The 27,679-nt window shown below is 41.8% G+C and overlaps 1 protein-coding gene across 1 annotated transcript in view; it reads left to right on the top strand.

Moving 5' to 3' along the window:
* The window catches only part of Jazf1 (JAZF zinc finger 1), a 336,912-nt gene that overhangs the window by 166,961 nt on the left and 142,272 nt on the right, over window positions 1-27,679 (top strand). The window contains exon 2 of the mRNA XM_045136032.1: window positions 11,987-12,059. Coding sequence (XP_044991967.1) covers window positions 11,987-12,059 — 73 coding nt within the window. The remainder of the gene's footprint in view (window positions 1-11,986; window positions 12,060-27,679) is intronic.

Raw genomic sequence — 27,679 nt, 5'->3', positions numbered from 1 at the left:
CTTTATCTTCTTTTACTCCTCTGAAATGGAAGCTTGTCCTAAACTAATTTTCACTCAAGTAAAAGGCAAGTAAGTTTCTTTTGATGCAGATAGGAAAGATGTCACAGTGTACATAAGTGTTAAATAATTGTGACTCATGTCAGACTTACCCTTTAAAGAAAAAAATGGGGGGGGTGCTAGACAGGTGAGGGTGGATTGTGTTACAAGAAAAGAAGAGGAACAAATGGGAGCAGGTCTGCATTGATAAATATTCAGACTGCGCCCACGGCGATGTCGGGTTTGTAGGTGGGAATGGTACATGCAATATCTATTGGGTGATAGAAGTCGTGCACGCTCTCATTTCTCACCATAATTGCCTTTCTGGAAAGATCCTGACAGCTTCAAAGGTTACTGCTCGCTGCATTGTTCATAACTCAGAGGCAATATGCGTGTGGAATTAGCTTCATTATTGCTCACTAATAACCAACTCTGGAGAAAGTCTTAAAGCAACCAAAGTAGCCACATCAGACAGGACAGTTTTCTCCTCTGCCTCCTGTTCCTTAGCCACATCACTGAATGTCATTGCTCACCAAAGCTGCAGTGATGTGGCTGTGACCTTACTGCAAGTTTTGTTCTAAGCTTACTATGATAAATTCTGAGTTGTTTTTAAACCCCGAAAAGCAAAGATGTGAAATAATTAATGGCTCTTGTTACAGCTTCAGGTCCAACAAAACTAAGCTAACATTCTAATTGCAGAGGTGGGGAGAGGAGGGAAGGACAGTGTTAAGATTTGGCTTCATTTACTAAGCTGCTTTCAAATAAGACTAGCTTCAATGGGCAAGTCTGGAGTGGTCAGTCAATCAGGACAGGTATGGGCTTCCACATTCTCAGTGATCCAGATTCCTGCATGTCTTTACCCACATGACTTCCATTTCCAAGGTTATCTCATATCTAAAGTAAGACATGGGAGCCCCAGTCATTCTTCCATTCATGCTGAGGGAAAACTGAAAAAAAGATACTCTTCTCAAAGGAGACTTCTTTAAAGCCTCATATCCCACTAACCAAGATGTTGACACATAAATGTTCCTGGTTTAAGGAATGCTGGGAAATGTAGTCTTTGGCATTATAGAAAAAAGAGAGGGAAATGAGTATTGAGCAACATTCTACCATCCCTGGTCCACTTATTTGAGTGGTGAGTTTGTATCTTCTGTGCATTCTTATGCCACTGACCATAAGATGAGGATAATCCACAGTAATGCAGGTCTCAAATTCAAACCACTGATGAAGAACCTGGCAGCAGTTCCACCATACATCCTGGTGACCATTCTCATATCCACCCCAGGCTGAAGGCAGGTTCCTCAGCAACAGTTTTCAGATGAAAAAGAAGCTCAAAGAAGGCTCACAGCTAATGCTGAACCCAGGCAGCACCACTGTGTAAAGTGGCATGGTCATCCTAACCAACACCAACAAGTGGGGACAAGAGTTCCTGAGAGAGTTTAATTCTCCATAGAAGACCTTGGTGATTCACAGAGCAGGTCCACTAAAATACCAAATTAGGGGCCCATTTACCCAGGCCCCTGCCCAACTTCTCATAGTTCCTTGTGAAATGTACCAGTCACTTGGTTTCAAACCCAGTAACTAAATGCCAGGCCTTTTCTTATCCCTGCTAGGCTGACTGTTGGCTGTTAGACAATAATCTAGACTGTAATCTGGGTCACTGGTTTTATACTGTACATCACTGCTGGTCTTGAGAGCATGCACTGGCTCAGCTGCCTGGTGGAATGTGTGGTGTTCTGATGGGATTTCGCGGCACTTCCGTTCCTATCTGCATCACGAGCCCTTTATCTCTGCTTTCTCTAAAGCCCTTATTTCTTGGTCTGTACAGTGTCTTGCCACACATGGAAGCAGACCTTGCTTTCTTGTCTTGTTTGTCAAATGCTGTTCACTGTTTTGGTTCTTTACTTTTGCAAATGAGAGACTTAAATCCATAACATGAGAAAAATTTTGTATTTCCATTTCTTCTCTCACCAAATCTGTATTTCTTTTTTGTTAATATATTTAATTTACTTATATATTTGAGAGAGGAGAGAAAGAGAGAGAGAATGGGTGTGCCAGGGCCTCCAGCCACTGCAATCAAACTCCAGATGTATGCGCTTCCTTGTGCATCTGGCTTATGTAGGTCTGAGGAAATCAAACCAGGGGCCTTTGGCTTTGCAGGCAAATGCCTTAACTGCTAAGCCATCTTCTCCAGCCCTCCTCTTATTCTTTAATATTTTTTATAATTAACAACTTCCATGATTGTAAACAATATCCCATGGTAATTCCCTCCCTCCCCCCACTTTCCCCTTTGAAAAAACTCCACTCTCCATCATATCCCCTTCCCCTCTCAAGCAATCTGTCTTTTATTTTGATGTCATCATCCTTTCCTCCTATTAGGATGGTCTTGTATAGGTAGTGTCAGGCACTATGAGGTCATGGATTTTCCCCATCTGCTACACCGCTATTCGCTATAAGCACCATGTTCATTTATATATCCTCAGTTATGCTACATTGCCTGTTGAATTAAGGCTGACCTATCAGAAAACACATCACTCCTTTTTTTCCATGAGGAAGCTACTCTGTACCTCATGTCCCTTGCAGAGAAGCTACCCTGGACTTTTTTCCAGCCCTTGGTCTTTTTGTTACTCTGCTCAGCTGCTGAAACTACTCTGACTCATCATTTCCTCACCTTTTCTGGCTAACATGTACTTAAAGATTTTTGAAATTTTTTCTTTGAAGACTTTTCTCTAACCTACACAAAGTCATGCTTTGTCTCTGTTGATATATCTTGTATCTGTCTTGGATTATTGTTAGCTAAGAATTATGTTCATCTTTCTTTCTTTTGTTCTTTTATTTGTGTGTGTGGTTTTTCAAGGTAGGGTCTTACTGTAGCCCAGGCTGACCTGGAATTCACTATGTTGTCTCAGGGTATCCTCGAACTGATGGTGGCAATCCTCCTACCTCTGCCTCCTGAGTGCCAGGATTAAAGGCATGCGCCACCACGCCTGGATATGTTCATATTTCTTATGTAGTTGTGAACCACTGACTTAGAATTTGCTCTAAGCAGTAAGTACATAGCAGGAATTCAGGATGTCTTTTAAGAAATGAATTCAGTATCTTTGATGTCACTAAGAAATCAGAGCTATTATCTAAATCCCAACAATCTCTGTCACTGTGCTTTGGCCCCTGAGCAACCTCCCAGCTCTTAATGTAGACATAGAAAATAACAGAAACCATCTACAAGCTCATTTCTCATAATTGTCACATAGCTCTACAGGAGAATGTCTCAGCTTTGGCACTTGACATTTGAAGCCAGATGGCTCTTTGTCATTGTAGCGTTTTCCTGGGTATATACCACAGGATATCTAGCAAGATCCTTGGCCTCCACCCTCTAGGTGGCACCAGTACCCTTCCTCCAATGGCTCAGTAGTATAGATCGTGCCAAATGTCTCCTGGAAGGGGATTGCCCACAGTTCAGAGCCATTCACTTGAAGTAATTCTATTCACATTCTACAAATAATGAGCATTGGCTGACTAGCACTGCTGGTTTTCTATAGTGACCATAGACTTCACTTCTGCACTTACCACTTCAAAAATCAGTACTAGTTTCCTACCTTCATCCATGAATGATGCTCACCCCCTTAAGAACGTGCCGTGGGCCCCATCGTCAGTAAAACCTTCCCATATCAGCCATATCTGCCCCTCCTCTAGTATTTTGCTTCATTTTGTAGTGCTCTGAACAGCCACACTGCTCATCTGTCTTTCATGTGAACATATGTACACATATGTGAACAGTCACACCTAGGTCCATGTTCCTTTCCTGTCAATTCCGGCTCTTAAATCTTTCCAAACTGGATGCTTAATTTTTTGCCATTTTTTGACTTTTTGTTGGGGTACTCACCTAGTTATTTGGTATCCATCACAGTGGGCAGTAATGATTGACAGAAACTTGGGCTTAGATTTACGGCTTCTAAGACCATGTTCCCTGAGTAGTCATTTTAGTGGTGGAATAAGACAGATTTGGAAATACGTATAGCCAGTGTGTCACAGAAGTAACATGGATCAGGTGCTTGGAGGATGGGTAGGATTTTATATTTGTTGCTTTTGTTATTGCTGTGACAAAATTCGTGACAAGAAACAATTTAAGAGAAGAACATTTCAGCTTATAATTCAAGGGGAATTTAGTCCATCATAGTGGGAAAGACATGGTGGTAGGAGCTTGAAGCAGCTGATCACATTTAATCCCTAGTCAGAAATCAGCAATGAATGACCAAGGCCCAGCTAGTTTTCTCCTTTTCATTCAGCTTTGGACCCCCACCCTTGGTGCCACTCACAGTTAAGGTAGATCGTCCCATCTCAGTTAACCTAGTACAGGACCTCCCTCACATATGTGCCCAGAGGTTTTAGGAGATTCTAGACTCAATTAACTTGTCAGTTGAGATTAACCATTGCAGATATCCTTGAAGAATACTAGTCAGGAAGGAAAGTCTTCCCATAAACCAATGTTCCTATCCAGCTTTAAAGAGAGTAATTCAAGAGCTTTATTTTCCTCGATCGCTTAACCTCACTAACTAAGCCGCTATCATCTCTTACACATGCCTGCTTATAGGCCCTTTCTATGAGCCAGGGTGATACAGACATTTATGGTCTTGTGATGTTTACCTCCATAATCAGGTTCATTTCTGGGGAAGGTGCAAACATATGCACACATGCATACATGCAGAGTTCAGTGGAGCCAAATCCAGAAAGAATCTTGTCACTGAACCGCAGCATCCCAGACTCCAGGGCTGCTTGAGTACACCTGCCAGCCACGATGCTCTCTGGCATCCTGTCATCACAAGTGACAAGGTACGAGCATGAGTTGACCTGGTAATGGCATGTCATTTCTGAGTAAAGGCTGATAGTGTTGTTTTCGTGGGTACGGAGATACGCAGCTTGCACTTAGGGAAATGCTCAGGCAGTCATCGGTGACCATGGCAGTTGGATGGGAGAATAAAGCGTGAGAAACAGGGAAGGCTGCAACTGCTGTTTGTGTGTAACCCTGCCTCTGTCCTTGCTGGAGTCATGTTTAGCCATTTACTTGTAGCAGGATAACTCGGGCTACAAATGTGAACAGGAATGCTTTTTAATAGAGGGTGTTATTGTGTTGCAATGTCCCCAACTTTTAGATACTTAGCTCATAAAGTTTACGGCAACACTTAGCTGCATCTGGATTTCACATTGAACTTGGGAAGGCAAGCATCTCAATGTAATTTGTACTGACTTCCCTGTAATGGAAATTATGGCTTGGGTAAAGTTTCAAATGACGTTTCTATAAGCTAAGGAAAAGTTGAGCCATTCAAAGTCTGGTTGCATATAATCATAGGATTTTTTTTAAGGCTATTGCCAACAAGAAATATTTATTACAGCATCTGAAATAAATGAGCAATGAATTAAAATTGGTATTTTTAAATTGTTGGTTCAACAAATTCAGTCTTAAAAATGCAGTGAAAGTTGCACCAGAAGTAGTTAGGGCTTGTAAGAAAGCTGTGAACGATTGTGTGGAGCCCAGAGTTACAAATGGATGGTAGCAAAGCACTGGCTTCACAGTCCCTGTGGTGGTCAGAATGCCGGCCCATCAGGACTCAGAGCACAGGGTTCTAGTGCTGCCCCTGCTGGTGCCATTTTGTTAAGGAGGCCTGTCACAGAGCCTTTCAGGCCTCCGTTTGCTTGCTCTTTCTCTCATGTGTATGTCTGCCTGCCCCTTCCTTCTTCCTTCTCTATCTTCCTTCTTTCCTTCTCCCCTGTCCTTCCCATTTGTTTGTTTTGGTTTCTCATTTATGTTGGAGACCTTCCTTGCAGTTCCTGGTGGTCACTCCATGACTGGTAATGATCCATCTGTAGAATCACAGAATAAGAAGCTGTTAGGGAGCCGGGTGTGGTGGTGCACGCCTTTAATCCCAGCACTCGGGAGGCAGAGGTAGGAGGATCACCTTTGAGTTCAAGGCCACCCTGAGACTCCATAGTGAATTCCAGGTCAGCCTGGGCTAGAGTGAGACCCTACCTTGGAAAAAACAAACAAATGACGAAGAAGAAGAAGCTGCAGCTGCTTAGGAGCCTCTAAGTAGGGTAGGGGGTGTGGTGCACTGATGAAGCTATTGGTCATGGACTTGACTGCAGGGAGATCATTTAATTAGGGAATTGTGAGCATTCTGGCTGTCTGTTCTCCACTTTTGCTTAATGGAAGAAGAGAAGAGTCCTAACTAACTGGCTGCCAGCCTCTGTCTATAGCTCTGACCCCTTCCTTCACTGCACTTGGTCTCCTACCTCAATGTCCCTCCATAGTCAACTTTTTAAATGGTCCTGTTTGTAGTGCTGAGCCACCTTCTCCTCTCTCTCTCTCTCTCTCTCTCTCTCTTTCTCTCTCTGTGTGTGTGTGTGTGTGTGTGTGTGTGTGTGTGTGTGTGTGTGTGTTATACAGGTGTACATGTGGAGGCCAGATGTCGGGTGTCTCCCTTTAACCCTTATTTACTGAGACAGGGCTTCTCACTAAACTTGTCACTCACTGTTTCACCTGGTCCAGCTGCTCTGCTTGCTTTAGGGATCCACTTGTCTCTCACTTCCTCTTCCTTCAAAGGCCTCTGTAGGGACTCTGCTTCTGGCTCTTCTGTCCCCCACTGCAGGCTGCAGAGGTTGTAACTTCTGTCCACACTTCAGGCCTCGTTTTGTTACCATACTGGTTTCCTATATTCCAAAATATGGGCTAAAATAACTTGTCTCTTATGTATCTTGATTTTTTTTTAATCCTTGGTGAGTTTTTTTGTTCTTTCTCTTTTCATTGGGTCTTGAATGATGAAAGAGAAAAATACTCTTGGTACACCTGCCATGTTAGCCCTGACTCCTCAGTGTTCTCGTCAGAGTTAAGTGAGCAGATATCTGTCAGCAGTTACTCCTCATCTTTTACACATTGGGCACTGTAGTCAAGGCTGCAGAGGTGGGGAAATTGAATCAAGCTTCTCATGTCTGAAAAATGCAGAGGAGAGACGATCATTCCCAGACATAGGTCATAGTGGTTCTAAGAAGGAAGTGGCGTGAGCAGGGAGAAGGGTGTGACAACCCCTTCCGGGATGCTGGGCGGCTGTGCTCTGAGTCTCTGCTCTGCATCTTTACCAGTTCAACAGCTGCGAGAAGGCTGCAAGCCAACTGCACATATTAATTAGTATTAGTGATTCCAAAGAAAAGCAGGACTTCCAACCCAGATTTTCAAAACAATCCATCTGGCTGGGTGAGTGATTGCCTCTCTGGGGTCTTCTAGTGCTATAACCCCAGTCTTCCCACATCCACTCAGGCCCCCCACCATTGCAACGCACACTGAGACAGGAAATGGCATTTGGGAGCTACAGAATGTGAACAAGAACTCTCCGAGGCTGGCAGCACATCTTCCCTTCTCTGTGGTCGCCTATCCTGCAGGTAGCTCGTTACCCAGAGAGGCCTTGTTAGCTTTGATCAAGAGGCAATGTAACTGGTTTTTAACTTCCTTAAATTATAAGTAGTTCCAGGTATTTTTTTAAAAATCCCAGTAAGGTATCTATAGTATATATAATAGTCAAACCCACAAGCTCATCCTTTAGTGTTAGTTGACCTACCAAATAACTGCAGTAGTGTTACACATAGAATAGTAGACAGTGCTGCAAAAAATTATCTGTGAAAGTGCCACAAGTCTAGAGCCTCCGCTGCTATTTGTTTCCAATACTGAGACAGGGGAGCAGATGAACATGGGTCTATGGATTGAATTCATTATTGAGAGGGATTCAAATGCTCCCTTCCTAGACTCTGCCATTGTCTCTTTCATTCATTCATTCTGCCATTACTGATTTAGAAGCCATGGGAGCTAATGCTATAACAATGAACCTTTTGGAATTCATTTCAGTCCATGAACCCTGAGTTACTAGGATTACAACTAAGAAAAATTTCCAGTTTGTACCTGGGTTGGTGGCTAAATAGCCATCTTTGCCATAGAGCAAAATATTACCCTGACATGATCATGACAGAAAATGCCCATTCCCATCTACTTTAAAGATTGCTGATTTGCAAACTTTGAAGTAAGGTCCTGTGTTTTTATTGCTTGAGTACTTTCAAATGCATTTTAACATTTGAATTCTTTTAGCCTTCTGTCAGCTTTTGCAGGGTGGGGTAAGGGAGAGACAGAGGCAGAGGCGGTCTGAGGCAGAACTGTCCGAATTGCTGTCCTTGCTGTGCTTGGCTCTGCCCTGCCCCACTGGCAAAGTTTAGGCTTATCTTCCTGTCCCTTCTCAGTGGCATAAAGGTGGCAGAGGGCTGTCGTGTGTGGTTTCAAGTTGACTACATTATACAAAGCATCAAATTGCCAGCATAAGGCCCATCATGAGGCTGTGAAAAATTTAAGTGTGTCTGTTTACACACCACTTCGAAGTGGGTTAGATCTCTAGCTGTTTGAGCCAACATTCCAGTTCCACATTTTATTGGCACTGGGAACTATCTGGGAGATGGTGTCCTATAGCCATTTTCTTTCTTATCAGGTTCCTCAGTGTAGTGACTTGCCATGTGAAAATGCATTTCTGAATGGCATGGCACATTGTATAAGGAAGATTTTTTATTAAATTCAGCAATTTAGGCTCTCTAGTACCAGGTGATAATGTCTCTTCTGCCATCATATTCCTCGAGAGAAAATCACCTTGCTAGTCCTGGGGCAGCATGCCACTGAGAAACCCTAGTCTCTTGCTCTGGAATCCTTCCCTGTAAGAGAGTGTTTAGCATCCCAGAGTTATGCTGCTGTCAGAGAGGGAGAAATAATGAAGGCAGCTATTATACTTTACTGAATGTGAAGTGCTTGGCAGCATAATTAAATCCATAAAACAGTGAGTCATGATCACCATGCAGCAGCCGGCCAGGAAGTGAGTGACAGAGCTAGGTTTATTTGGAACCAGCAGCTGATGCAGTTTCTCCAGGAGCATTGTTCTGACCTCTTCTGATTTGTGGGCACTGAATGCCTCATTTCATTTTTAAGAACTCAAAGCTTTGGTGGGTGTTCTGAAGGTTGTCTAAGGAAACATTCAATCTGAAGAAAGGACTTAGATCTGGCAGACATCTCTCTAGAAGGTCTGCTGTTTTGTTGGGTTCCAGGGTCTGAAATCCAGAAAAAGAGATTTCCATTTAAGGTGCTTCCATTGTTTTGTTTTGTTTGTGTTTTGGTGGGTTGGGAGGGTTGTTTGTTTTGTTTTTGGTCCTGGAGAAGGTAGCATTTGGAAACGTCCAGTAGTCTGTCTCCCACTCATAACTTGGGGATATGTGTGCAAAAGTCAAGCATAGGTTATAGAATGTGGTGAAGCAAAATAAGAAAAGAGAAGTTCAGAATCTTCATTTTGCAAATAGAGTACTGGGCCTTTTAGACTCCTTGTAGAACAAGATTAAAATGCAGTTTGGGTAGATGTCAGGGATAATGTTGTTTAGTTACACACTAGAGAATTGCAGACTTATAGAAGATTCTTTATTCTCCATCTCTAAGGACATACTAGAGCTTTTTCTGCATTTTGTCTTGATTTCTGTCAGTATTACAAAGTAGTTGAGATAATCATCTATGAAGAAGCAGTTGCCTTGGCTCACAGTTTTAGTGACCTCAGTCTCTGACTGGAAGACTGGGAGCCTGTGATTTTCCAGAGGCTTGCCTCAAGGTAGCCAGGAAGCGGAGGGGCTGGATTCCACAGTCTCCTGCAGGGATCTCCATAGTGGCTTAACTGCTTTCCACTAGGTGCCATCTCCTAAGGTTTTCACTACCTTTCTGTAGAGCCACAGGCTGGGGACTTTGGGGGAGCTTCATGATCCAAATTATGACAGGCTTGATGTAGGAAAGAACAATCTAAGTGTATATAGGTATCTACCTGCACATGAGTGTGCATGTTCACACATACTAATAAAAGGAAAAATCAGGAAAGCTTAGAAAGGTAGCATTTAAAATACTTAGGGAGCTACACAACTTGAGAAGAAAGGAATGCATTAGAAGATGGTTTGGGGAAAAGCTGTTAGATTGGAAGCCAGTTGCAGGAACAAAGACAAAAATGAAAATGCCATAAACATGTTTATTGGCCTCTTAACTCCTTATCACTTTGATACACAAGTTTTACACTGCTTTCCTTCAAAATCACTTTTTATAATCACATAGCTTTAAAGAAATGGATTTAAATGAATCTGGTTCAGGCCCTGGCACAAGTGCAATACCTCAATCAATGCCTAAACCTGAAGTGAAATTGTTTGGTGAGTACTTAAGAAATTTTCCACAGGGATATGTACACATGTAGTTCATTGCCTTATTTTTAGCTTCATCCTTTTTCTCTTTCATGGTTTTTACTCCAGTCTCCTCTGTCTCTTTGTTAAAGACATCATAAGACTTTGCAAGACTGGCAAGTCAGTCTCCATTTATACCTGTGGCTTGCTCTGTGGACAAAGATAGTTCCGCTCTCAGACTCCTGTCCTGCAAGTACTTTCCTCATAGAAAAGCAGAGATACATTGTAATTACATCAGAATTGAATAAATGTCACAGATTATATTTGAAACCATGTTCCTTATACAAATGTTTTTCTTGTATTGAGGGAGCCACTCACTTTATCTGTGGGGCAGAGATCAAGGAGCAGCCTCAACTGCCTGAGTAATTGGTAGGAAGGAGAGGGAATGTGAGTTACTGATCTGTTCTCATTTGTGCTGCCAAAACCTTGAGACCCGACTGGATGGAGCCTTTCAGAGACTCTTTGTCTCTTGTTTCAGAATTCAGCTTTCAAGGACTTGCAGTGGCAGAGACCCAGGGAAGGATTTCTGAATCGTGTTCCATGGAATTCTTGGCATAGGAAAAACGATAAAGCCAACATGAGATTCTTAACTTTTAGCACCAAGAGGAAAGCTGACCCTACTGCCTCATTGCACAGTCTGGGAGTGTGAAGAACTATACATGGATTTCTCTGCTATCATTTTTGCCACCCATATTCTGTGCCCTCCCCCCACCTGTTAATGCATGTTGGAGTTAGTGTGTGTGTCTCACATCTACCATGTGCAGTAAACACTTGCTGTGCAAAGGTGCTTAAAACAACATCTGTCGTGACATCAAAGGAGCTGTTACTACCCAGTGCAGCTGGAAGACTTCTAGCAATGTGATGGTTTGGGCGAAGTTTTAATGAAAAGAAATGTGTGAAAAGTAACCTTTTTCCAAGAAAACAATGTTGTGATCCCTCATGTTATTATGCAATCATTGCTTCTGTATCTATTTATAGTGTGATTTCTGCATGTGAAAGAGGCTTGAGAATAGGGCTTTGGTTGTGAGAAGTACATTTTGCTAGAGAAGCACTGCTATGGAGTGCTGCTGTGGTGTTGAAGTCTGCCTCTTGGAGGGAAAAACTCCTCTGGTGAATGTGCTGTTTGTTGATTCTAAACCAGTAAGAGAATATCTGGTTAAAAGTCTAGAAAACCTATAATAACTCATTATACATGTAAAAAGGAGAAGAGCTACCCTCCAGAATATGAATCGAAATGCAGAAAAGTGTTCAGTGAACAAGAACAATGCTCAGTAGATTTTCAAATTGATGGAGCTTTCCAATGGAAGCTAATTTGTTCCAGCATTGAAGTGAGCATAATTAACAGAGGCTTGCTTTCTTAGGCCGATTAACCACCGAAAACCATGCCAACATTGTAACTGTAAGCAGTGAAAACCAATATTTATGAGGGGGATTGTGCAAGAGTTTGTGTGACAGATGGGCGTTTTATCACTGTTGATGTTTGGAATTCCCTTGAAAAGTAATGCAATATCTTGTTATTTATGAATGAATGAACAAATGATTGTGCTTTTCTGACTGAGTTTACTTTAAACAGAAGTCTTCTAGATTTATCTTTTTCTTTGTTTAATTTGTTTCTTTATGTTAGGTAGCCTCAAAAACCTAAAATATTATAATTGTGTTTTTATTACAGATACAGATCCACGTGTTTTAGAAAAGCAAGAATTACAGCAGCCAACCTATGTTGCCCTCAGCTACATTAATAGGTAAGCCATGTTCAGAAATATGACCACCACTGGATTTACTTTAAGATGTATCTTCTTAGCAGAGTAGAAAAAATATTTTCTGTTTTAAAATGCTTATGTGAGATGGTTTTGAAGTATCATCTCTATGTGGAGTTTTCTTGTTTCTCTGTTGGGGATATGGAATTGCAGCCTTCTGTGCATATGGCTGAAAACACGACTGATTTATAAGCTCATTCTGGAAGTATTTTGTATGCAGAGTCAGAATATGCTCTTTTGACTTCATAGAGCAGTGTGAGAGATTAGTGGATTTATGTTTGAGTGAACCTTTTAAATCCTGGGGTGAAGAGGTACTTTATGAATCCAAAACATGGTTGGAATATTTGAATATATTGGACTCTAACAAATTGAAACAATTTAGTTTCAGAAAGTTATTTTGTAACAGCTCATCTTTTAGTAGAAACATTGTTAACAACTGACCCCATCTGTGTTGAGTCACATGAGTTTTTACTTAAATTGAACCTGCAAGTCCAACTTTAGAGACCCATTTTGAATTTGATCTATCAGGTTTAAAAGAAGACTTAATGTCTCAGCCAAGTCAAATAATTAAGGAGACAGTAATTGCGGGGGGGAGAACTTGAGATCACCTTGGGTTAAGAAAACACACTCCCAACGTGAAGTGGACAGAGTAAAAGCAAGACTAGTTTTTAACAAGGACAAGAAACTCTGCTCATAATTCAGGGGATGTATACCTATTGACCCTTTCCTGTAAGGTGAGGCATATTTCCAGTCTCCTGGTACCAGACTGTGGTTCAAGGTCTGGAGTGGAAATCTGGGAATGAATTATCTGTACTGTTTCATTTTAGTGCCTCTCAGGAAACTTAATTTCTGCCCAGAGAGAGTTGTGAATTAGTCACCTGTGCTCAGCTTCTAGTACTTATGTGACGCATGTTTGCAGAAGGAGTCATTAAAGTAAGCATCTGCTTGTATGTCTGCCCCTCAGCCTCCCAAAGCATGATAAAGGATACCTCTGAGCTTTCATTACCTTTAACTCTGACACACATTCACTTAGAATCCCTTCCTAATCACATCAGATGCAAATAAACATGTCTGTACTTACCTGGATTTTTTATAGAACTTATGCTACTTCCAGTATCTATAAAGGGTTTTGAAAAATCTTTACTTCTATGTACATGTAATTATAACATGTCATCCCAGTGACATTTGGAGATCAGATGAATAAGCATATAGATTAATTGATGTATTAAATAGGACTATTTTTGACCCTGAATCATTGTGATTACTTATGTATTTATGTGAAACATTTATTAGAGAAATGATACAACTAAATAGGACTTTCAATAGTTTGGATATTGTGACTTGGATAAAATATATCATATATATTTATATATGCATATAAATTTATGTACTACTGTTTAATGCTTCAGAAATATTCTTTATGGGCTCGAGAAATAGCTTAATGATTAAGGTGCTTGGCTGCAAAGCTGATAGACATAGGTTCGACTCCCTAGAACCCACATAAGCCAGATGCACAAGGTAGTGCATGTGCATAAGGTGGCGCATGCATCTAGTTAGATTGCATGGCTAGAGGCTCTGGCATGCCAATTCTGCCCCTCCATAATAAAATAAAAAATTCTTTACTTGTGTGTGTATGATGTGTGGGGACATGCTCATGCCAAGGTGCACGTGTGGTGGTCGGAGGACAGCCTCAGGGTGTTTCTTCTGCCACTGCTGTTTGTGAACTTTCAGATTCTTCTGGTTCTGCCTTTTATTGCTGTAGGTGCATTAGGATTATAAAAGCAGGTATCACTTTGTACCCAGCTTTATGTGGGTGCTAAAGAGGATTGAACTTGTGTTCACCAGCTTGAAAGCAAGTGCCTTTAACTGCTGAACCATTTCCCTGGTGCCTGAACATATTTCTTCTAGGCCAAGGTCCACCCAGAGCATCACATTGGATCTGAATGTTTTCCCTTCCAGGTTCTTTTAATCTTGCATGGTCCCTTTGACTAAAAATTACTTACCAAAGAGATAGACCTGCTGGCCCACCAAAAGTTCCTCTAAATTCTCTCTTGTGTCCCCAGTTACCATGGGAGTGGGGGTCCTCTGTCTTCTGTATTTGCTATAAACTGAAAGCTAGACCTGGAGAAGATAGATCTTGAACTTGACACTTCATTATTTTTAGGCCTGAGAAAATTAACAACTGATGGATCAGATCTACCTGGTAGAGAAATAGACTTATGTTATGAAGCAGTAATCTTATTAATGCCCTTTCTGTGTAGAAAAGGACCATGTGTGAAAGGTCGCCATGTTACTAGCTCTTCATGCAACATGCCTTCATGTCAGTGGTGCTGGGTTCAGGGCTGTCACTATCACACCATGGATACTCTGGATACCTGTTTACAGGAAGGACATAAAACCTAGTGAAGAAAATAAGAGGGCTAAGCAACTGAGAAGTGCAAACCTGGCCATACCATAAAGACAGGCAAGGGGAATCTTAGGGACCTTTGAGAAGAGAAGAGAAAGGTGGTGTCAAAATTCAGATGAAGCCAGGCATACTGGTGCATACCTTTACTCCCAGCACTCGGGAGGCAGAGGTAAGTGTATGGCTGTGAGTTCGAGGCCACCCTGAAACTACAGAGTGAATTCCAGGTCAGTCTGGGCTAGAGCGAGTCTCTAACTTGAAAACAAAATGAAAGAAAAGAAAAAAAGAAGTCAGTATGGACACCAGAACAGCTTTAAGGGTTAGGGCATGGGGAAGAACCCCAGCTTTGCAGCAATATCCTGAATATAGCAGAAAACTACACCTGTCTTTTCTTTAGTCTTTTGAGACACTCTCACTGTGTGGTCCTGGCTGGCCTGGAACTCACTGTATAGACCAGGCCAGCCTTGAATTTGTAGCAAGAATCTTCCTGTCTCTGTCTTCAAAGTGCTTGAATCACAAGCATATACCACCATGCCCAGCCCAGGAATACTATTTCAAAAACCAATAAAGATGAATAAATAAGATATGTCTTTACTCTTAAACCTCAAAGGAAAATAAATACTAACTCTGCTAAAAAGGGAAAGCAGCCAAATAATATTTCCCACTACAAGTGTCTGTTCACACAACCCTGATGGACACTTGGACTTCTTAGAAACTAAGAATAAAACTTTATTTGGGTGTAACATTGACTAACAATGAGCAAAGAGTTAGGGTCTTTAATATGCAGCTTCCTTTGAGGATTTCTTTAAAGAAGAAGAAAGTAATTGGGTAATAATCATTATTTTTGTTTAACCTATTTGAAATTGTTTTAAACTCAACTTAATGTTGAGCATAACAGATCTTTACAGGTAAAAAGAGAAAACTCTTTTCGTCCCTTGAAAGTGAGTCTATTTAATCAGTTGCTTCAGCTTGCTGCAATGCAGGTGTCATGAAGCCTCTGGGAAACCTCACAGTCCATGTGTGAGAAAATAAGAGAGAAAAATACAAAGGATAGTACCCAGGGAACATTGGGTTCAAACCCTCACAGGTAGGCTTCAGCATCTCACAAGACTTGGGATATCAGAGAGCTAAGTAATGATTAATAAAAGAAGAGGGGGCTAGAGAGATGGTTTAGTGGTTAAGGTGCTTACCTATGAAGCCTAAGAACTCATGTTCGACTCTCCAGGTCCCACATAAACCAGATGCACAAGGTGATGCAAGTGTGCAAGGCCCCACAAGCACACCAGATGGTGCGTATGTCTGGAGCTTGATTGCAGTGACTAGAGGCCTGGACATGCTGATTTTCTCTCTCTCTTTCTCTCACTCATTCTTTTTCTCTCTCTCACTCTCTCATTAAAAACAAAAGAAGAGGGCTAGAAAGATGGCTTAATGGTTAAGGTGCTTGCCTGCCTAAGGATCCAGATTAAATTCCCCAGTCATGTAAGCCAAATGCACAAGATGGCACATGTGTCTGGAGCTTAAACAAGCTTGGGGCTTGAGGCCCTGGCATGCCCATTCTCTTTCTCTCTCTCTCTTTCCCTCTCTTTTCTCTCCCTCCCTCCCTCCCCTCAAATAAATAAATAAAATATTTTTGAAAAAGAAAAGAAGATAATGTAGAAGAGTAACATTGGAAATGCAGGACGGGACAGCTGGTCACATAAAAATAATATAGACTAATTACCATGCCCTACATAATTAGAGGTTAGCAACCTAATAAGATGAAACAGTAGGAAACCAGGGAAGCTAAAAACCCTGTTTAAAAAGTAGCCAGGACTTCCTATGTAATTATTATTGATACATCATCATTACAGCAATTACATAGGAGTAGGGTTCAGCGTGCAGTATGAATCCCAGTATAACTCATCTTCTATGACAAGAAACATCTTAGGTCTACAATGAATGGGGAAGAAAAGCCAGAGAAAACATGGACAACGGTCCTCCACCATGGCTCATCCACCAGGCAAGGATGGATAGATGAATTGCTGGGGGAAGTCATATGAGTCTTCATTCAAAGCTTTCTGAGAAGAATGAACAGCCTCTGGATATTTCCTTCAAGTTACTATCTTAAATAATTCAGAGATCTACCTCAAGGTGATGGTGTGACTTGTTAATTACTGTGACTCTCCAGAAACAGATAACTGAGAGAATTTAAATACATGAAAATAGGGCTGGAGAAATGGCTTAATGGTTAAGACACTTACCTGCATTTACTCATTTTGCAAAATCGCAAATGGGTCATTTCTTATGCTCAATCCTTGTCATCTATTGCCCAATAAAATTTAATGCCTTCTTATAACTATATTACAGTCTATTCTGATTCTCTTTGTAGGACTCTGCTGTACTGCTGAACACAATGAATTGTAGGTTTGAACTCTAAAAATGGTTTTAATTTGGCTTAATATTTTCTCTGAAAGTTAAATTATATTTCAGTAGGCCATTAATTCCAAGAGCTCTTCAATAGCCCTCATCCACTGTACCTCCAACTCGTTGACTTACAGTAGGACACTGTGGTTTTAAAGGGTGAGTGAGTGCAGCAGGTAAGAGCGCTGGAGCATGTGACAGGGCTGGCACATCTTAGCTACTGTTTTCTCATCTCTAACATGCCTTCCTTACTGTATTAAAAGAATAAAATAAATCATAGCTGGGTGTGGTGATGTACATCTTTAATCCCAGCACTCAGGAGGCAGAGGTAGAAGGATCGCTGTGAATTTGAGACCACATTGAGGCTACAGAGTGAATTCCAGGTCAGCCTGGGCTAGAGCAAGACCCTACCTCCAAGAAAAAAAAAAATCATGCCCATAAAGCACATGTGCCAGTGCCACATAAGCAAAAGTCCTCCTTATTCCTCTCAATCCAGTAATTAGAGGAACAGCTATAGAGAATGCCTTGCCTTAAGAGGGGACTGGAAAAGTTTCCACCAGCAAATAACCCCATGAGAGCAGAGCCATTCTCATCTCCCAACACCATGTCCCTATCTCCAGGACACTATCTGATGTACTGTAGGCCATCAATAAATATTCATTGTCAGCCATGTATAGTGGCACATGCCTTTAATCCCAGCACTCAGGAGGCAGAAGTAGATCACCATGAGTTTGAGGCCAGTGTGAGACAACATAATAAATACTCATTGCCTATGTGTAATAAGAGTGTGGGTAGATGAGGGGGCTGGAGGAGATGGCTCAGTGACTAGGGAGCTTGCCTACAAAACCTGACGACTTTAGTGGTACATGCATCTGGGCTTTGTTTGAAGCAGCTGGAGGCTTTGGCCCACCCATTCTCTTTGTTTCTCTGTGTGTCTTTCTCTGCTTGAAAATAAATAAGTAAAAATATATATATACATATTTTTTTTTTTGGTTTTTTTTGAGGTAGGGTCTCACTCTAGCCCAGGCTGACCTGGAATTCACTATATAGTCTCAGGGTGGCCTTGAACTCACAGTGATCCTCCTACCTCTGCCACCCAAGTGCTGGGATTAAAGGCGTGTGCCACCACGCCCGGCAGTAAAAATATTTTTTAAAAAAGAGAGAAAGCAAGTGATAGGAACTCAAGATCTTCCTGTTCTTGTGCATAGAAAGACCTTCAATTAAAATTACAGACTCCTGGGCTGGAGAGATGGCTTAGCGGTTAAGCGCCTGCCTGTGAAGCCTAAGGACCCCGGTTCGAGGCTCGGTTCCCCAGGTCCCACATTAGCAAGATGTTTGCAGAGGCTGGAAGCCCTGGTGCGCCCATTCTCTCTCTCTGCCTTTCTCTCTGTGTCTGTCGCTCTCAAATAAATAAATAAAAAATTAAAAAAAAAAAGGTGTGCGCCACCGCACCCGGATTTAAAAAATAAAATAAAATAAAATAAAATTACAGACTCCTATCTGCATTCGTCTTGTGTGCAGCATGATAGCTATCTCTAATTGTCCTACAGTAAATAAATAGACAAATTATGAGATGGCAATATTGAGGCTCTACACAATAGGTTGTGTAAGATTAGGAATCCTAGGAAAAGATAAGCTTGAGATCATAAGTGTTATGACCACCCAACTTACTAAGGCCAGTGTCCTTACTAGACTGCAAGGTGCTAGAGCCCAGGCAAAACACAACAGCCTCACAAAGCTTGTTTCCAGAGTTTGGGGCTCCTTGACAATGAATCAAGAAATATTGGGTATGCTGGAATCTTGTCTTATGACTACTTTGAATAATTAAATCCATAGACCAGAGGGTAAGACTTAGACTTTGTTATATTAAAAGAAGAAAAGTACAAAGAACTCCAGCCATGTGGAGGGAAGGAGAGGATAGAGAGCCAATGTGGGAGTAGCATCCCCCCATGTCAACCCGGCAGCTCTAGGGTGGGGGGCTCACCGGAGCATACACTTGGAAATTGAGGAAAAGTGCAAAGCCAGAAAGGAGGCCTTGCCTACCTGGTAAAGATCTATTTATAATTTATTGTGGTGGGCTTTACCCTCAGACGCAGGTGAGCTCCACAGAGAGCTGATTGGTCTGGGCTTAGGAAGGGGTTGGCCCACCTGGATGGGGGTATGAAAGAGAACTGATTGGGTGAGACTGGACCAGATGCTGAATTCTGGTTCTGTTGAAGTAGGCAGGCTCAGCATTCCCTCTCTGGACCCTCTCTCTCAACTGGCCACCCAATTCCCCTTCAAGCTGAGGGAGCCAGAAGTCAGAATTAAGATATTAAGTTGTAATATGTGCATGCACACATCTGTATATGTACATGTACTGTGTTCAAGGAGGGGTGCCTGGAGACACGGGAGCTGTTGCAGGATTTCTGAAAAATACGTTTGAGGGTCCTCCGTGAGCCCCTGGCTGAGGGTACACTGCACAGAAGCAGTGTAAGCAGTGAATGCTAACAAAATCTATAGGGATAGAAATGGAGTAAGATGTGCTTCCTGCTGCCATTGTGCCAGAAGGTCCTAGGGCAGCTAGCCTGGAAACATGTTAATACCTTAGTCATATTATTGAGATTATAGGAGATGGCTTACTCAAGAGACATTCAAACAAAGCACCCCACCTTCCTCGCCCTGCCCCCTCCCACCTAAGATCCTTAACAGAGTTTTTAGGTTGGTCTTAAGGTTACAGGATCTTAGAATATATTGAGAGTTTCCAGTGATTTGTCCTAATAAAATATAATGTAGTATCTGTATAAGTTTGGTATGACCAGCCTGAAATAGAACTGCCTGCTAAAACAAAACCCAGTATTCTTCATAGTAATAAATTTGATATCACAATGTCTAGTATACAATAAAAATTACCAGACACAAAATAGGAAACTCTTCCCCTAGGCAAGGAAAACAAGGCAGTCACTGGAGACTGTCTAGGACATGGCTTAAATACTACATTTACAAACAGTTGACTTGAAAGCAGCCATTATACATGTATTCAAGAATTCAGTGCAAAAAATATGTCCAGTAAGAGGCTATTTGGATGAAAATAAAATCAGTCTGGATCCTTCACTTTTTAATTTCTCCTTCTGCCTACATAAACCAAAACTTGCTTCCTATTTGCTACTTTTCTTCCTACTCAAAACCTCACCTAATCCTCCCAAACTCTCACTCTTGCTGTTTCAGTTGAACTCATTTTTGCCAAATTATAGTTAGTTGCAGCCTCATAAAAATACTGTAATTAGCAGAGCTTGTAAGGGCCTTCTACTTATTTTATACAAACAAGCCTAAACATTTGACTTTTTTAAAAAATCTAAAAGCAGTGATTTTTTTTTTCATGAAACCACCTGTTTATGGTCTTCTAAGAGCAGTCTTATTTATTACAGTGCAAACATGCTTTCTGATTTCCCTCCTTTGTCTCCAGATCTGAGGTCTCTGTTGTGTACCCGAGCCCCAGACTGAAGTTTGGGGTCTAATGTGTGCCATAAACATGTTGCATGCTGTTAGGTCTCAAACACCAGACATAGCGCTACCATTTTCTTAGCCTGTGTTTTTATGGACATGCATTGAAACAAAGCTGAGATGGCTGTCTGCCAGACTTTCCTTGCAATGTCTCTACCCTAGCTTGGCCTGCTCACTGTGCTCGGCAGGGGCCATACACTCTTGAGGGCCACTGTGAAGCTACAAAAGAGAATTTGGTTGTATGGCTGGCACAAAACGCATGGTAGGAGAGGTGAGTTGGCAGAGCTAGGTGATATGATGACGTGCTAGGCACTGGGCCTCCACAAGCCTTTATAGTTTATAGTTGATGCCTGGGCAATTAATGCTTTAAGCAGGTTTGCTCAGGCAACTCAACTTCCTCGGGCCACACGTGCTCACTCAACAGCATCTGACTGCTCTTGTGCATCTGTGAGCCCAGCTCAGAGCTGCATTGCATTTCTTTTTAAATCTTCACTTATTGCAGGACAAAAAACTTTAGCAGTGTTGAAACCATCTAGAAATAGGGTTAGAATTCCTCATGACTCTTTTCCTGCATGGAAACCTGGACTTTGTCCTAAGCAAGAGCTGCTATATTTTCATTATTTCAAGCCATGAGGTTTCCCCACTGGCCAGTCTCCCATGCCACCCTGTCCTATAAGAGTCCTCCCTCTGCCACACTGGCCTCAAGTCCCCTTGAGCCTCAGCCCTTCCTGCCTTGACATGACTCCTGGGCAGTGGCTTTGAATGTGCTTTCAATTCTCTTGCGCCCGTGATCTTGCCCTCATTGTCTGCAGCCCTCAGCCTCAGATAAATCGTGCATGCACTTTGTCCCCCGCAGCTGCTGAGAGTCGCTCCAGAGAGGCACACAGCAGTGTGATTCACCTTGCTTCAAGCACAGGCTTTCCAACCTCAGCTGGACTCTCAAGATTGTTCCATAATCCTTCCCTCTCAATTGAAACCTTGCTCAACTTACCACAGCCCAGCTTCCAGCATTTTCCACTCTACTCAAGTTCCCAAAGGAATGCCCCATCCCTCAGCAGGAATTGCTTTCAGCTCCTGAAACTTAGTTTCAGGCCATTTCTGTGTCTAGTCTTAGCTTCCCTCCTTTTTCATTTCCAAATTCATCTGGATCTTGTCTTTCACTTCCTCCTTTCTTCAAAATCATCCCTGTGGCTACATGCATCTCTCATGTCTGTGGCTTCAGACCTCTTCTCAGCTCCCTTCAGTCACGACAAGCTACTGTAAGGTCTCTCACACCAGAGTTTCTTCCCTGCTTCTGTTACCTTTTCATGGCTAACTGAGGTATCTTCCTTAATGCCTGGCCCTCCTTGGCTTGTGTGCATTAATGATGCAGGCTACTTTCTTTGTGAGTCCCTTTCCTCTCCTCAGCCCATTACCTGCTTCTGTCCTGCTGCTTCTACCTCTTTGCCACACAAATAATAACTTCTTCATAATTTTGTCCCTAGAGTTTCAGCTTTCTGTTGATATTTGACACTTGTATTTTGTGTTTCTGTCAGTATTTATTCTGTCCCATGACCTTAACTGTAATTGGTCACTCAATCCCAGTGTCTTCAAATCCTCACTTACCCAGTACTAGTCCATTCTGTTAGGTCCCCTCCAGAGTGGCTCCTCTTCTGACTCCATAATGTTGTTTAGTGGTATGCACCACCTCATTTGTCAAGGAAACATAGAATTTCATATATCCTAGGACTTTCCTTCACCCCATTTCTAAAGTTCTCAGGCACCACGTCTCTGACACCTGTACCCTCATCACGTCTTAAGTCCTTCTCCTGACACTGTCCTTCCTTGAGGCTACTACTTCCTGTTTTGTATGGACCCAAGACCAAGAGTTCCTTAATCTTTCTTGCTGCCTACCTCCACTGCAACCCTGCCTATCAGTTGCCATCAGAAGATCTGTCAAAAGAATTCTTCTGTCAGCTCCATGTATAAAACTCTTCCAAGTTAACCATCAGCTCATGTCCTTCCTCAGCTCTACTCTGCTCTGGCCATTAAAATCCTATTCATCCAGAGTGACATTAACACTACTTATTTTATGAAGGGTTCCCAATCTATAGGAGTTATTTAAATAATTTCCTAAGTTTCTTTTCCAAGATCATAGTATTAATACAAATCACTGTGTAAAATAAATTTAAGAACAGTAGTGTTTTTTTCTCCCAATTCCCTACTAGCTTACCAGTCAAGTAAATAAATGTTAATGTAATGAGGAATTCCATCCACATTCTTCATGTAAAATTATGTCAATTTGGTTGAATTGGTTGTGACATTTGCCTTTATAAAGCAGGGAACCTGAAGCAGGGTGTGGTAGCACACACTGTAATCCCAGCACTTTGGAGGCTAGGGTAGGATTACTATGAGTTCATGGCCAGACTGAGGTTACAGAGTTAGTTCAAGGTTCAGCCCTGGGTAGAGTGAGAACTCACAAAAAAAGAGGGGATGGGGAACCTGGGCTGAAGAGATGGTCCAGCAGTTAAGGCACTTGCCTGCAAAACCTAACAACCCAAGTTCGATTCCCCAGTACCCATGTAAAGCCAGATAGATAAAAGGGGTACATGGTTCTGGAGTTTATTTCCAGCAGTTAGGGGCCCTGGTGTGCCCATTCTCTGTCTGTCTCTGTCTGCTTCTCTCTGCTTACAAGGAAATAAATAATTAAATAAAATGATAACCTGGCATAAACACTATATGTAATACATAGCATACATGAGTATATTTCTATATAGAATGCATGTGTATATTTGCCTTTCATTTTTCATTCAATCCTTCTAGGTCAATGTAGCTAGGTGCCATGGAATCTACGTTAAAATTCTAAGTTATGACCCTGTAAGGATTTGTTCTCTTTCCACTGTTGGTGACTGCATGCTCAGATACGTGCCAGGCTTGTTGACATGTGTGTTCACTTCACTCTGAATAACAAAGCTGCAGGTGGATTCATTCTTATTCTAAAGGCCAGTGTTTCTTTGCTTTTATTTCTGATTCACTAGAATCTAAACTACATCATCTCTCTCTCCTGCCAGTGGTTTCTTATCACATTTGGTATTAAAGCAAAACTCCTTACTGCAACCAGAGGGCTTCTCTGATCAGTGCTGGCTCCTTAACACTCCATCCTTACCAGCCTTAGTGGGAGCATAGTGCCTGTTCCCAGAGCACAACAAACACTTCCCTGCTCCAAGGCCCTGGCTCCAGTCCTTGCAGGTCCCATTGCTGGGACATTCTCCAGCCAGAGTTCACAGAGACTGCCTTTTCTTTTCCTTTCTGTCCAGCAGGCATTCCCTGATTTAAGCAGTGCCCTATTCCCTGGTTTTGTCCCCTCATTCTTTCTTTTTATTCTTCATAGCTCTTCTTGCGGCCCCAAATCCCATGGTTCGTTGATTGGTGTATTATTGAGTTCCTGTCTTCCCCTCTAGCATGTGGGAGCCCCATAAGGACACAGGCTTTGGCCATTTCATCATCACTATATCCTCAGTTCCAGGAACCCTGTTGTACAGCAAGTGTTCAATACATCTACTTTAGGTAAAAGCATGAATAGTGATCAGTTTTACGTGTGTCTGTCCCATTTCCCTTCTGTGGTCTACTTCACCCATCTTCCTGTTTCCTGCCTTTTCACACCTGAGTGTATGGCAGATACTTTGCACATGGTATAAAATTGAATCACAGAGTGGCAAATTATAGCCTAAGAGATGACCTTGACGATCCCCTCCACCCCCACCATACACATTTATAAAATGACTCAAGGCCCAACACCTCTCTTATTTCATTTGGAAATTCAGATTGCTGGCAGTAATCTGCTTGATTTATCATTTTCCCCTCATGTACAGCACCTCGGAGTTAATTAAAAAGACCATGAATCTTCCCTCTGTAGCCCTGTGCATTACCATTTGCAGAATACTCTCATATGCTCAGACTGTTGATCTGGGATTCAGGGTAAAGCATCACTTAATTTTCTCCCATTGAGGTTCATTATGCTGAGCCTAAAGACTCATCCTGCCTCTGAAAGCCCTTTCACAAGCAAGCTCTAAAACACCCCTGTGTTCCCAGCTTCTAAATAACTTGCTCTCATTTCCTCCACCATGGCCAATACCTTGGTCATTCGCTCAGAGCAGTGGCTCAATCAGCTTACCTGAGTCCTGGAAGGCTCACCTGTCCTTGGCCACAGGGCAGGCTCTTTGTTGAGCATCTCACCTTTGGCCTGTGTGTAGGCGGTTTCCAGTTATAGCAGTCTGAATGAAGAAAGAGAGGACAATCCCTACAGAAATGTGGTCCAAAATGACACGCAAGGCCATCCAACAAATTAGAGCAACTGAGCCACAAAGCGGTTGACCTAAAGTCCTTGAAGGATAAAGGTAACTTTTAATGGAATTGTCATGTTGAGAAACAAAAAAAATTAGCCCTACTTCCATTATTTTCAACAGATTAGTGTCGGTCTTTGAGCATGCATGTACTGTGTGCTGGTCACTAGGCAGTGCACTTGGCTGTCATTCATCATCACCATCTCCTGGTGTCACAGCAGTTAACTCCATTTCACCTAGAGAAATGGATTGGCAGGGAGGTTGTGGGACCACATAGCCGTGTGTGTGTGTGTGTGTGTGTGTGTGCGCACGCACACGCCTTGGACCCCTTTGGAAAGCTGGTAAAAATGTTTGGACTACTTCCCAAAATAATGTTTTTAAATTCATGAACTAAAATATATCGGATTACAAAGAAAACCAATTCATAGAATACAGTTGTCAAAATAATAAAATGACACATTTGTGATATTATAACACATGTGCTTCTTAAAAGCCTCAAATGAGAAAGCACAGGTACCTAGTTAATAGCTTCCAGAATTGCATGTGAATAGTTCGTGTAACTATTTTGATACATTAGTTACAGTTGTCCAGTGATAGAGAAAATACCTGTGGCATCTGTAGGCATTAGGTATTATGGTTACAAAAGATATCCTGAAGATGCTGGAATTAGTTTCTTATACTCTTAATTGAAAGACAGTGAATGCTGCCCTTAGATTAAAATCCCCAAGTCCTCAAGGTGTCAGTTTTCTAAGTCATCAGGCATTTCAAGGTTCTAATGCAAGCTTGCGTGTTTCCAAAGTCTTTGTGTTTTGAATGTCATGGCACCTTCTCCTACTAATACCTATTCTCCGTAAGATTTTCTATGTATTTTACATGACATCATACTGCCCTGTAGATTGGGGCTGGGCAGAAGCAATAACAGGAATGAAAATAGATAATCCTTTCTGTCTTACACAGGACTGTGACAGATTCTTCCAGGGATCTGGTTGCTTATGAAGACATACCTTTTCTCAAGTGAGCCATAATTCTTTAAAAAATTGATCTCATCCCATTTTTTTGTTAACACGGACTAAAAATATTCAGTGATTTACCCAAGTTCATACAGCTAGTAAATGACAAACTTAAGACGTGAACTCCAAAATCTTTTGGCTGCCTGTCCCTGTGCAGGCATCTTTCTGTATTACCAGGAGATGTCAGGTGATTGGACACAGGGCTAAGGTAAGTCTCAGGTCTCCTACATGCCAACTCTGCTGTCTTGAATTGTTTCTAAAGCCCTGCAACTCACAATTTACATAGGTGGTTCTTTGATCATACATGTTGACCACATGGAATTACCAAGTGTGAAGTTGTATTTGATGTCATTGTCTAGTTGCTGATAAAAGAAAATGGCTTAAAAGAAAGAAAGAAAGAAAGAAAGAAAGAAAGAAAGAAAGAGAGAGAGAAAGAGAGGAAGAATATGGCTGAGGAGGCTTTTTTGTTCCACCTTAAGCAGGTAGTAATTTAATCTCTAGTCATTGCACTGTGGCATCCTTTGTCTCAGGGATCTTCTTCCCTTGACTGAAGCTGGCTGATGATTGTTTTCCTGTCAGTTAGTTCACTGTGCATGATGCTAAGGCCACAAATGTGATACTTGACAAGCAGAAGGATTCACAGAGAAGCCTTCCCATGGCCTCCACCTACCATAGTTACTGAAATTTCCTTGAAGATTTAGGTGACAACATGGGTCCACATAATTTACAGATGTTGGGACCAGTATACCCTTACCCCTATATTCAGCGTGCCAGAACCAAAGAATGGAGTTGGCCTGGCTTCCTTGGCATCCTGTCTTGACTGTGTCAGGCCTCAAGGACACAGTCTTTCAAGTTGACAGTATCTGGCTGTAGTCAGTGATTCCTCTCCAGCAATGCAGTGTCACTGGGGCAAATCGTATGCTTTGTCTCTCATATCACATGATGTCTGTCTGAGCTTGTCTCTTGCCCAGACTTAAGTACACTTGTTCTTCTCTGTCCCAGAGAGAGTGCCGTGGGATTCGTGGGCCATGTCCAGACACCTTTATGATATATACAAAGAAAAATAGAGCAATTGTGTAGCAAGCTGGATTCATTTTCTTATCATCTTCATTATTGAGATGGATTCATTTGGAAGAAATTGGTTCAGAGGTTGCTTGGATGTGTTCTTCCTGGTGCCCATACCAGCATTGCTACTTTCTTTTATTGCCCATTTTATCACAGGCTGTGGCACCCACAAGATTTAGTGATGTTCACTTCTTATGAGTCCAGTAAGTGTGATGGAAGGCTGGTTCCTGCATTACATTACTTAATCTTTGTTAGGTAGCAGAAATAGTTTTGGAAGCTCAAAGCCAGAAACCTTTCAATAATAAAGGTGCATTATACCATTAGCTCATTTACCTTTTTTGAAAAATAAGGGCACTTTCTGATCTTTGGCATAATATTTCTGAAGTATTAAGGCATAAAGGTTTTATTTTCTAGGGTTTTTTTTCTAAGGTAGAGTCTCGTTCTCTAGCCCAGGCTGGCCTGGAATTCACTATGTACTATCAGGGTGGCCTTGAATTCACAGCGACTCACCTACCTCTGCCTACTGAGTGCTAGGACTAAAGGCATGTGCCACCACACCTGGCTTTCTCTAGTGTTTTTAAGGGGCTTATGCATATCTGTATAGTATGCTGTCAAAGACAAAAATCTTAATGTAGCTTGAAAAATTAGTATATGCCCTGCAGTTTCTAATACCCTGGACACAAAACATCACTCAAAAGTGCTAAATACAAACAGAACACATTCTGTCTCAGGAATCTGCCTGGTAATGGTGTAACCACTGGTATCACCTCTCCCACTTTTTAATAAGTTTATCATGTAAACTGAATTATGGGACCAATTTAATGTTGTATAGAATAGTTCTGGAAAAGTAAACTGAGGTGGTTGGCCATTTAATTTCCATTTATACCTTATTTCTTTTGTTATTTATTTATTTATTTATTT

The sequence above is a fragment of the Jaculus jaculus genome, chromosome 16 (genome assembly GCF_020740685.1).
Source record: "Jaculus jaculus isolate mJacJac1 chromosome 16, mJacJac1.mat.Y.cur, whole genome shotgun sequence".
Lineage (NCBI taxonomy): Eukaryota > Metazoa > Chordata > Mammalia > Rodentia > Dipodidae > Jaculus > Jaculus jaculus.
The sequence above is the reverse complement of the archived record's forward strand: the minus strand, read 5'-3'. Positions and strand labels throughout refer to the sequence as shown.